The sequence below is a fragment of the Moschus berezovskii genome, chromosome 27 (genome assembly GCF_049115385.1).
Source record: "Moschus berezovskii isolate FMDL1 chromosome 27, NW_MosBer_1.0, whole genome shotgun sequence".
NCBI lineage: Eukaryota > Metazoa > Chordata > Mammalia > Artiodactyla > Moschidae > Moschus > Moschus berezovskii.
In genome coordinates, this window is record NC_142486.1 from 24,955,929 (window position 1) to 24,968,141 (window position 12,213).

The window sequence follows — 12,213 nt, forward strand, 5'->3', positions numbered from 1 at the left end:
TGGGTTGGGGGTGGGGTGGGGTTCCCTGTTAAGCGGGCAGAAAATCCACAGCATATTCTTGGTCCAAAATTATTCAGTTAAAACATGAGTTTATGTAAATTTTAAAAAATTATGTTAGCCACTTCTACTGTGTGAACTGTAATCAGGCTTTTCACAGAGTAGAAGTGAAATGTAGTCTGCTCAGTGGACACCTTACAAAAATATAATGGTTTGGGGCCACTTTTAGTCCACAATTTGGATGCATTTTCCTGCACAAAGGGCTCTAGGCTGTGAGTCACCCCTATGACCAACATTCATGATCTTACGGATTCAGAATAAAATGTCAGAGGAGCTCGTTATCGGTAACACAAGAGTCAAACTCCACCAAACTAGTAAAAATGGAGACCGAACCATAGGCTGCACAGGGTTACGGCTGCAAGAGAACCAGGCGGTGTGTTTAGATACACACTGAGTATGTTTAGACATGTTCTCTTCTGGATGAGTGCGAGTCAGTGGTAATTAAATGAACAGTCATGAGCATAAATATTCCTTTAGGGAGGTTTATTCAGTCACAGTATATTTTCCATCGAAGCCCCAGAGAATCTCATATCTGACTTGTTTTCTCCTTTAATCTATCAGCATATTTAAAATCCAATCAAGAGCCGGTTTTGACATAAAGCAAATCAGGGAAAGGGCACAGCGGTTCTTTCAAAGTGGACTGCTTTTCGAGGTTCTTTTTTCAACTAACTTTCAATTAAACCTTCCCGAAAAGAGAGATGTTACTTGCATTCCTCTGTTTTTCTCTGAAGGCCCATCTGAAGGCCAGTTGTGCAAAGAAACAGATGCCGTGCTCAGTGAGCAGAATAGATACGAATACTCCTGACAGCTCCCACTTTTTCACTTCACTGGCAGAACAGAGAAACCAATCTGTATGTGTGTAAAAATGAAAACAAAAATACAAAACAGGTCTTTCTGGATTGGCTTCGGAGACCCTGGAGTCAGGTCCTCGTCTGCAGAGGGAGCCTGAGGGCCAGCTCAGTCAGATGCCCCATGTCTGGCTGCTTGCTCTGCTTCTTGATGTATTCCAGAGTTTTCACCTAGGAGGAAAGAGAAAGACTCATCTCCTTTGTGGTTCATATTTCTCAAGGCTCTGACAAATCAGCCATATTGTGAACTTAGGCTTTTTTCCTTAGGAGAAGCCAGCAGTTTTTAAATAAGACGCCTGAGATTACAACTTGCTCTTAAAATCACCAAGAACTACTGATGTTTTCTTATGTGTGGCTTTTATTTACAGGGAATTAATACTTCCCAGTGGTCCCTTGGTTCCAGGATCCCCAGCTGACACCAAACCAAGGGTACACAATCCTTTATAGAGATTGGTGTAGCATTTGCATGTAACCTTCATACACCCTCCTGTATACTGAAATCATCTCCAGATTACTTATAATACCTAGTATACTGTAAACACTATGTCAGTAGTTGCAGATACATGACAATTCAGGTTTTGGAAACTTTCTGGAGCTTTTTCCCCCCTGAATATTTCTGAGCCGTGGTTGGTTGAATCTGAGGGTGCTGAACCTGTAGGTATGGAGAGCCATTTGTCCTTTGTAGGGCCTGGCACCTTTCCAGAAGGGGAGACGGGGGCTGTTTGCTGTCCAGGCCCTGGGGCTGCGCTGAGACCGCCTGTGCCTGGCCAGCGGGCTTGTATCACTTGCCGGGACAGCCGTGCCCACTGGGCCTGCTGAGGGCTGCCCCGCCCCACCCCGCACCTCACCATGGCCCTGGTGTCCACACAGCCGTGCCTCTGTGCCAAGTGCCACAGGTTGACGGACAGCTGGTTGAGCCTGTTGTTGCGCAGGTCCCCGTGGGCCAAGATGCTGTTGAAGAAGGAAAGGCCCAACGAGCTCTGGCGCTTTAAGGCCTGAAATGGAAAAAAGAGGTTACTACCTGGCACTGGGCTCAGACTCATCCCAGTGTTGACGCTGCCTGGGGTGCCAAGGCCAGCTCTGCCATGGATCTTCTGGAAGGTGAGCTGCTTAACCTCCCAGCTTCATCTGTAGGAGAATTAAGGTAATACCAGCTCACAGGGTAAATGAGACTAAAACGAGATGCTGTGTGTGAAGCCCACCTGGGCATTACTCATGGAGTGGAAGCAGAGGGCAGGGATGTTGTCATGAGACTCGGTGCTCAGTGGGATAAGAGGAATGACATAGGCCAGCAGAGACCGGCCTTGCTTTAATGTCAGTACAGGAGGTAAAATATGTCTCTCACAGATGTGTCCTCAAGCCACCCAAAGTTTCTGTCATTATTCCTACCCTCTGGCTGCCAGGAATAAAGACAAAAGACCTCAGCTCCCCATGAACAATGCTCCCTGATACCCGGCTCTTATAAGAACAGGCAAGAATACTGGAGTGGGTTGCCATTCCCTTCTCCAAGGGATCTTCCCGACCCAGAGATCAAACCTGGGTCTCTCTCTCTGCAGGCAGATTCTTTACTGTCTTAGCCACCAGGGAAGCCCAGAAGAACCACTGGATACGCTTAACACCAGATCTTTCCCCTCTTGTTCAATGATCTGATGTGAGAGGTACTCAAACAAGGAAAGTCTAACCAAAATGTCTGAGTAGACCAAGCCTGAACCCCAGCTTTAAATAGTAAAGGAAAAAGGGGAACTAAATCTCCAAAATGCAGCAGACCCAGGAAAAAGGAAGCCAGCTCCCAAAGGTAAACAGAGGCACTGGGAAGGCCCAAGTCAGCAGGGGGGCCTGAGCAGGGACCAGGTCAGATCACAGGTCTGTGTGGGCCCTGGAGAGCTGACGCGCAAGCCTTTGCTGGGTACTCTTGGCTGGCACTGCAAACATCAGTGCTGCCAGGAGCCTTGAGGGTCTGCAAAGCCTTGAGGGTCTGCTTTGCACAGTGTAGGGTATAGGGCCCTACACTGTGCCAGGTATGAGCTCTGTGCTTTACACAACTTATTTCATCTTCACAACAGCTCTTTGTAGGCAGGATTCTAGAGCTGTCCTCCAGGGTCTCAGCCCTGGCTATTCAAACAGTCATCTAGGTGCTACTGTGAAAAGACTGCAGGTGAAATTAAGCTTATGGACCTCAGGGAGATGATCCTGGATTATCTGGGTGGGCCCAGTCTAATCATTAGAGCCCTAAAAGGCAGAGCCATTTCTCAGGCTGAAGTCAGAGACGAGTTAGCAGAAGAGGAAAGCAGAGGAAAGGTGCTGCAGAAAGGGAGACTAAAGAGATTCGAAGCTTGAGAAGGACATGCCCCACCACTGCTGGCTTTTAGGATGAACTGAGGTGGCCAACTTGAATGAGCTGGGAAGCAGATTCTTCCCGGTGCCTCCGGGTTAGAGCCCAGCCAGTCAACACCTTGATTTTGGCCTTCTGAAACCAGGAGCACAGAAATTGGCCCAGCCAATGCTGACTTCTGACCTCCCAAACTGTAAGATAATAAACGGGGGGTTAAAGTTTAGGGTGACTCAAAGCCATAACAGGAAACTACTACATTCCCATTTTGCTGATGAGGTCAGAAAGCTTCAGGAACTTGTTCAAGGACCGTAGCTAGTAAATGCAGAGTGAGGCTCTGAGCTCCAGCTGTCCAGTTCTGAGCCTGTGCAATTCACACCTGCCCCAGATTATAAGATGTTCCCAAAGACCCATGGCTAGCATCACATTATGGATCCAAAGAGCTTCCCAGGTGGCACAATGGTAAAGAATCCACCTGTCAATGCAGGAGATGCAAAGATGCGGGCTTGATCCCTGGGGCGGAAAGGAAGATCCCCTGAAGAAGGGAATGGCAACCCACTCCAGTATTCTTGCCTGGAAAATTCCATGGACAGAGCAGCCTAGTGGGCTACAGTCCACAGGGTTGCAAAGAGTCAACAGGACTGCGCACAGCACAGATCAGGGATCAAACTCTGAAGAGGCCAAGAGATCTGCCCAGTGCAGCTGCAGGTTTATCCAGGGAAGCAGGAATGGTCTGAGGTGGTTTAGAACAATACATATTTTTCCTGCTTTCTTCCTGTCCATCCTTCCATGGATGGAGCCTACAGAGCAGCAGACTATGTTAACTGCTGAGCCAACGTAGTCATCCCCTCCTGCTGCCCTCTCCCAGGTGACAATTTCAAATCTAGTGGAGAAAAAAATAAGACAGTAAAACTGCCAAGGAGCAACTAAGAATGCAGTTGGGTGAGGGTGTCTGTGTGACAGTGAAGAGACTCAGGCCCCCCCAAAATTGAGCCTGCCTTGGCAACAGTCTGGACCAGGTGACCATCACAGAAGCAGCTGAGCCAAGTGAACAACACTGCCATCCAGGGGCAGGGTCGTGTTGTGGGGTCCCAAGCTTGCAGGTGTGGAGGGAAGGCGGCAACCACCTGGCCAGCAGATCACTAACTGGCTGGCCACTGCCTACTTTGGGCTCCTTTGTTTAATCAGACAATGAGCTTGCCCCAGCCGGGGACCAGGCAGAGATCATTCAGGGGCTGCAGCCTATCCTGCTCTCCCTTTAAACTGCAGATGCCTGGAAACAAGGGTCCTGATTTGTACTCAGATCCAGAGGACCAACCTCATAGAAAGCTCTCAAAGAAGACTCTTCTGAGAGGTGCCTTTTAACTACATTTCCTTGAAGCAGGGCAGAGTTTTAAAAAGTCAAACAAGGAAAACAGGATCTCACTGGCTTTTTCTCTGTTCTGTATCTTCTCAAGCTTTTTACCCTAAAAGCCCAGTTCGCATGTTTTAAATGCACCGCCCATTAAAAATGAAATCATTAGAGAAGGGTCTGGGAATGAGCAGGCATGCCGGCCGACGTGCAGAGACCCAGGAAACTGTGAACACAGGAGAGAACCAAATCCAGGCCTCAAGCCCCTCCTATCTTCACAGAGCTTTTCAATAGAAAGGGGCTGCTTGTGATTCTTTGCCTAGGGGAACTGTCACTTCCAGGAAGTTGTAAGGGTCTGGCGTGGTTCCCAGCTTTGCCACACCCAAACAAACAGCTTCGTGAAGCTCGTGACTAGAGCAGCGCTGGCTCCTTCACCTGCGGGTAGAGGGCAGTTTGGAGGCAGGGCTGACACCAGTCAGTGCTGAGAGGTGAGCCACTCAGCTTGGGCGCCAGCGCAGGGCTTTCACAGCACCGAGCTTGGCTCCCCCACAGTGGAGAGAGTTCAGAGCACTTCTGCTCCGGGCTCTAGAAGCCTCCCCCCACCCTCCCCCCAACCCCGGGCCGCCTGTGCCGAATCTCACAGCACATTGTTAAAATGAAGGATGACATGTTCCATCTTAGCTTGGTCCACCCATGTTTTTCCTAATAAATGTGCATATATGGACAGACACTTTCAGTGAGCATCCCTGGTATTTATATGAGTTGAAATGTCCTTTGGAAACATTCCAGCCCTGCTATTCCTTCAGAAGTATTTCAGCCGTTATCACCGTCAATGCCTCCTCCCCCAAGAGAAAAAGAGACAAAGGTTAAAATAGTTCCACGTTATATGGTTCTGGGCTCATTTTTATTGTGAGCCTGGAGGTCCTAGACTGTGGTTGTTTATGCTGTCAGCAGCCACCTCTGATTAGACCCAGCCTGTGGCATCAGAGTGAAGAAGGCATTTTCAATTAAATACACAGCCCTGCTCTGGCAGGAAGCAAGAGCTAGAGCCCATGTTTGCAGAGATTGGGAAGGTGCTAAGGATCCTTCAGAGCAGGGGAGCAGAAGGGATGTGATCAGTGTGGTCAGTGCAGACTGACCGTGAAGAACTCCCCTTTCTTCTGCAGGGTGGTGAGGGCTCTCTCTGAAAGCCCCCAAGTGCAAAAACCAAGTTGACACCCATTCAAAAAAAGGCCTTTCGGTTGGAGGGGGGGGAGTTACCTCTTCTAACTGGGGTTCTAATGCTGCCCCCTCCACTGACAGCCAACATCCTTCATGCCTGAACTTCCCCAGAGTTCTGCAGCCCTGCACCCCGTGGGTCCCAGGCCAGTGGGACTCACCTACAACCCTCCCATCCCTACAGAGGGCACTAGGAGGCACTCAGGGCCCCCAGGGTGGTAGTGGTTCTGGGTTTTCCATCTGCCCTCTGGACTGCTAACCTTAAGGCTGGCCCTTTGTGCTGTGCCCCTGATCTTGGCGGTGGCCACTGGGGAATGGAGTCTGGAAAATGCTCCACTCTTTCTCGGACCTGCTTGAATACCCTGGAGAAAATAAGAACCCAGGACATATATTTGTGTTGTGTGTGTGTACACTCACAGCTACAGAATATTCTTGTGGCTTTGTGCTGGAGTGGGGAAGGGCGGTAAGGGCAATGGTGGCATGCTATACAGTCCTAGAAGTGAATAAGAATTAAAAATCCAGTTTGATCTTATTTTGTCTTCAAAGGCTTTGGTGGATGGGGGTATAGAAGCAAATCCTAGGAAAGTGAGACTCCGAGTTGGGAAAGAGGGAGCTGGGGAAGTGTGTGGAAGGAACAGGAGGGCTTGGAACCAGGCAGTCTGAAATCTGTCCTGGGTCTGGGAAAGGGAACTGAAGTGGGGTGCGGGTGAGTGGCAGTGAGAGAAAACAGGAATCTCCTAGGGTGGGATCAGGAATGAGGGGTCAGGTTGTTTCTTCCTAGATGGGATTTAAAAAAACTGAAATGCTCAGAGATGCAAGCAGACAGCTTGGAGTAACAAAGAACAAGATTTGGGGCGGGAAGGGGGTATGAGAGGGGGACACAGAAACAGAAAGTCTGGCAACAACTGTCCCGGGGAAGGACACGGAGAACAGTCAGGCACTGGCTTTGACCTAAAGTGAAGTGAAAGTGTTTGTTAGTCGCTCAGCTGTGTCTGACTCTTTGTGACCCCAGGTTCCTCTGTCTGTGGAATTCTCCAGCAAGAATACAGGAGTGGGTTGCCATTCCCGTCTTCTCAACCCAGGGATCGAACCCAGGTCTCCTGCATTGCAGGCAGATTCTTTACTGTCTGAGCTACCCTGTCAACCTCCCCACCTTGATTACACAACAGCAATCAGTCTTAATGTCTGAACAACCATCCCCACCAAGCCTAAGACAGGGCTTTTTGGCTCCATCTGTCACTCACATGTTTGAGCTGAAGCTGCAAAAATGGAATGCTGGGAAAGGGTACCAGGTAGTTATTTAGACTGTAGTATAATTTGGAAATTATTTTGAAATCAATCAGCCATCTATCTATATGGAAAATATAGGAAAAAAACCACTCTGAAAAGGCAACATCTGATAAAAGAACATATTCAGGAATCAGAGCATGGGTTCTAGAAGACTGCCTTGACCACACTGCATAGCTGCCACTCTAGGATTCAGCTTCTCTAAAGTTTAAAGGGATAACAGTTGTCCCCACTCACTGGACCGTCATGAGAATCCGCTGAAACCATGCACACAAAGTTCTCCACACTACACTGATGTGTAAGAGAGGTTGGAATGGGAATCCCCTGGTGGTCCAATGGTTAGAACTCCAAGCTTTCACTGTCAAGGGGCTGGGTTCAATCCCTGCTTGGGGAACTAGCAAGCCGTGATGTGCAGCCAAGGCAAAGGAAAACAAAACAGAAAGGCGAGGAAAGCACAGCCTGTTGCCGTGGCTGGGTGACACCGTATGCCACTTCCTACTTCCATACGGGGAACGGCCTTACTGAGGAGGGCGGTGCAGTGACTCAGGGTTCAGGCTTGAGGGTTGGGCCAGGAACCCTATTCGGTTACAACCAGAGGAAAACAGGGGCTCTGGAAACCTCTCTGAGCCTCGGTTTTCTTTCCTGTCCAAGGAGAATATACACAGCACCCACATCACAGGCCTGTTGAGGGCGTCAAAAGAACTAAGGTGTGTAAATGTAGGCTACTATTCACACAACATGCTCAGACTGGGCGCCCGCTGCACCAGGTTTCAGGGGAGGATGCTGAGGTGAGGGAGAGGGGGATCCCAGGACCCCGTCTCCGGCACAGGCAGGTCTCCAAGACCCAGGTCTCCAGGGCCGGGCCACGTGGAGCTTACATTCTGGTGGGGACAGCGGGTGACTAACAAGTGAACACACACACACAATGTTTCAGAGCACGCCCAAGCGTCACAGGGACACACGCAGAGATTCAGAGGGATGCAAGAGGGTGCTTGAGACAGGGGTCAGGGAAGGCCACTCTGAAGAGGTACTTGAGTTGTGACTAGAACGATGAGTGGGGCAGCCAAGGGAACCCCAGATGGGGAGGCGCAGTACAGGCAGAGAAAACGGCAGCAACAAAGTCCCCGGGGCCCTCGATGAACAGTCTTCACACAAGCACATTACTCTCAGGACGAAACAGTGTCCAAGCACCCTGGGAACTTGTGACTTTGGGGCCAGTGGCAGGGGTGGCCGGCGGCAGTGGGCACCTACCTCATCCTTGGCCAGGGTTTTCAGATGCTCCAGGATCTGAGCCATCACCGTCTCACACAGTTTGTTGTTCTCAGCCAGAAACTTGGAGTCTCCCCCATAAAGGCTGTCGTTGGAGTCGACTGGTGGAAGAAACGAGAGCCGTGAGACATTTCCAAGGCCAGGGAGAGGCACCCGCGTGGCACAGGTATCAGCAGATTGCAGGAACGCACGGGAGGGCAGATGGAAATGGCCAGAATCTCCTGCGGACTCGGGCCCTTGGGAATCACAGAGAAAACACCTGGCCTTCCAGATGACTGAGCCAGACAGCAGGAGCGTGGAAGTCTATCTGTGCCCTCTGGCCTGGCATGGAGCGGGCAGCGAGCACCGCAGTGACCGTCAGAATGGCTGTCAGTACTGAGCACCGTGGGCCAAGCGCTGGGCTCAGGAGACTTCACAGGCATTACTACAGGGTCCTCCTAACTAGCACGGGCAAGAGAGAACAGACGGGGACATGGAAGCTCAGAGCCCACCCCGGCCAGGATCCCAAAGCAGGAGGCTCCTTTCAAGCGAAGCACCGCCCCCAGCCCCCTGTCCTGTCGCTCCTCCTCAAAACTCCCGCAGATGGCATGGGAGGTTCTCTTATGTCTTCCTGCAAAGCTGAATCTTCTCACCAAAGTCCCCTCTCTCCTTGGGCACCTCCGTGAGCTGCTGTCTGTAGAAAGACCAGATGCAACAACAGCCTGATTTTGACCTCCCTCTCCCTCTTTTCTGTTGACCTTTACACGGAGCATGACCTCTGGGTCAGGCAGGAAACAGACTCTACAGCGTGCTGTTTTGCAGTTTTGTTTTTCATTTAATGATTCTTGGAGCTATTTTCGTATAAGCATAAACGGATGTCACAACAAACTGGAAAATTATTAAAGAGATGGGAATACCAGTCCCATCATGGTCAATGTCACCAGCTGTCGACAGGACAGGGTCTGCACAGAACTGTTCCCTGTACTGCTGACACCAGGCTACATAGGTAGTGGCCACGAAGACAAGAAAAGTCAAGGTACAATGTGCAGGAATGACTTCTGAACTTTTAAAAAAGTGACCCCTATTAGGGTTACTTACAGGAAAATTGGCAAATACATTAATAGTCAATGTATCAGATATACATCTAAATGGCCTATAATTTTATGGAAAAAAGTTTGATTTCACTAGAAATCAAAGAACAGAAAACTAACACCACAGAAGAACTTTAAAAAAAAGTCACCTATCAGATTAACAAAGGTGAAAAAGAATACCTGGCTTTGATGTAGGCCTGGGGAAGCTACTGGTGGGAGTATCACAGTTTGGAAATCAGTAAGAAAAGCCTTAAGAAATGTCTAGTACTACTTCATGTCTATTAGGATCGCTATTATTTAAAAACAACAGCAACTACAAAAAGGAAAATACAAAGTGTTGATGAAGGTGTGGAGAAACTAGAAGGAAGTATCCCCTCCTACTCTGCTGCTGGGGATGTAAAATGGTACAGCTGCTGTGGAAAAGCTCAGTGGTTCCTCAAAAAGTTACAGAGAACGGCCCAGGATACGGTGATTCCGATGCTCAATATGCTCAAAGAAACTGAAAGCAGAGGCTCAAACAGATACTTGTACATGAATGTTCATAGCAGCCTTATTCACAAGAGCCAAAAGGTAGAAACAACCCAAGTATCCACTGATGGATGAATGGGTAAGCAAAATGTGTTTTATCCGTACAATGGAATATTATCCAATCATAGAAAGGAATGAAATTCTAATACATGTTACAACATGGATAAACTCTGAAAGCATGATGGTAAGGGAAATGTACCAGACACAAAAGGACATCTACTGTATGACTCCACTTGTATGAAGTACCTAGAAGAGGCAAATTCATAAAGACAGGAAACAGAACCGAGGTCACAAGAGGCTGGGGGAGGGGGAGGTGGGCAGTAACTGTTCACTGGATACAGAGTTGTTTGGGGGGTTGAAAAAATTCTGGAAATGGATAATGGTGATGGTTGCACAACACTGCAAATATGCGTAATAAACTGGAACTGTCCATTTAAAAATAGTCAAAATGGTAAACTTTATGTTATATATATATTTTACTCCCAAAAAAAAGGTCTTAGAAAAAGGCCAGATCTTTGACTTGGGAAAACCCACTCTAAGAAAATAATCCCACAGGTGCACAAAGATGCATGTATGTGATAGTCACTGTCACATTATAGAGAACAATGCTCATTATATGTTTCATGTATGTTCATCATACATGTGTATAAAGGTGGGAAGAGAAGCAATGGAAAGAGTTTTGACTCGATGCTCTGTGGCGTTAGCATTAAATAAAACATTAGGAAGACAACACAAGTATACGGTCTATAGTTGGTAGCTACCATGCACTACGCTGTACTCTACTGCTGCTTCTGCTACTTAGAGATATTTATAATATACTGTCAATAAAGTGACAAAGCCGTATACACAGCGGAGCCCCATATCTGTCACACATAGACGTAAAAAGCCATGTATTTCCTAACTGATAACTTCTAAGAACCAAGTTTTTCAATTAAAAACAATTATATTTCATTATTTTATATATTTCCTGTAAACTGTCTTGAATTTTTGGGGGAATGGGACAGGCACACGGTGATTAACTAATTGGTAAAGTAACTTCAGAGATGCTTCATGCACATTTCTGGTTGCTACTTCAAGAATAATTGACTCCTTTTATTCCCAGATTCTTACTTGAATGTCAAGGCTGTAGAACAGGGTATAACAAAACACTGAACGGCGGCCCCTCTCACCCGGCATCACTTGATGCCGTTCTGCCCTTCTCTGAAGCTCTTGCTTGCTCTCTCCACACTCTTGCATGCTGCTACTGCTGCTAAGTCACTTCAGTCGTGTCCGACTCTGTGCGACCCCATAGACGGCAGCCCACCAGGCTCCCCCGTCCCTGGGACTCTCGCATACACACAGACATATCTGACATTTTTTTTGGCTGAATCTTTTGTAAGCAGGCTGCAGACATACTGCCTGCAAATAAGAAGAACAGCTGGTCTTTCTCCCCCTGCTTCTCTGTTCGCATGAAACCTCCACTCCAGTTCTGAACTACCCGTTGGTGGGGACTGTCCTGGGGTGCTCTCCGAGGCCGGCTGCTGGGCTCTGTAGCTGTTACTGTAACACAGGTTGGCAGTGAACTGCCCTGGGCTGCAGGCAACCAACCGTCCTAGGATTTCTGAGTCAGCTCTGGCTGCTGTGTCTCAATGGTCCATGATGTGGGAGATGGCAGTTATTCTTGTAAGAAGAGAAAGAATTTAATTTGGCCATTCACCACCACCAGATTTTGCAGGATGGCAAGACTGCAGCTGGTGAAGGAATTTCTCACACCTGCTGCTGAGGACTAGGATAGTTCTTGGCATAAACTCCCCGTCTTCACTCTGAGCTGGAACCTACTCTCATTCAGATTAGCCCAGCAGCAGCAGAGAAGAGAGAAGGCCTAGGACCGCCTGTGGCCAACCACCCAAGCTGCAGGCACCCTGCCCAGAGGGGCCAAAGGTATGCTCGGAGCAGGCCGCTCACACACACAGAGCACAGGATGGACGAGAACCCCCTCTGCGCCAGGTTCCAGGAGCTGGAGACCTAGTGGGTGCGGGGTGGGCCAACCCGGCCCTGCCCTCACAGAGCACACAGCCCATAATGAGATGCAGACGGACGATCACCACCATATGCACTGCAGGTCCCGAGACAGCAACCCTGGGGACTCCAGATCCTAAAATCCAGGCTTGGGATGGAATTATAGAATCAGTGAGATCTAGGCTGAACCCTGAAGGTAGAAAATTCAGAGAAAGTGAAAAATAGGGTCAGGAGTGCTGAGCGTGCCACATCTGAACT

At 48.8% G+C, this 12,213-nt stretch overlaps 1 protein-coding gene across 4 annotated transcripts in view; it reads right to left on the reverse strand.

The window, feature by feature from the left end:
• Window positions 1–525: 525 nt before the first annotated feature.
• Window positions 526–12,213, reverse strand: part of VPS35L (VPS35 endosomal protein sorting factor like) — a 146,335-nt gene continuing 134,647 nt past the window's right edge. For 3 of the 4 annotated variants that reach the window (XM_088833183.1, XM_055409583.2, XM_088833182.1), the window contains 3 exons: window positions 8,342–8,460; window positions 1,754–1,900; window positions 526–1,076 (listed from right to left, as the gene is read on the reverse strand). In XM_088833183.1, the coding sequence (XP_088689309.1) occupies window positions 978–1,076; window positions 1,754–1,900; window positions 8,342–8,460 (365 nt within the window). In that variant the 3' untranslated portion in view covers window positions 526–977. Of the gene's footprint in view, window positions 1,077–1,748; window positions 1,901–8,341; window positions 8,461–12,213 lie in introns of all 4 variants that reach the window. The other variant, XM_088833181.1, reaches the window with a different exon arrangement.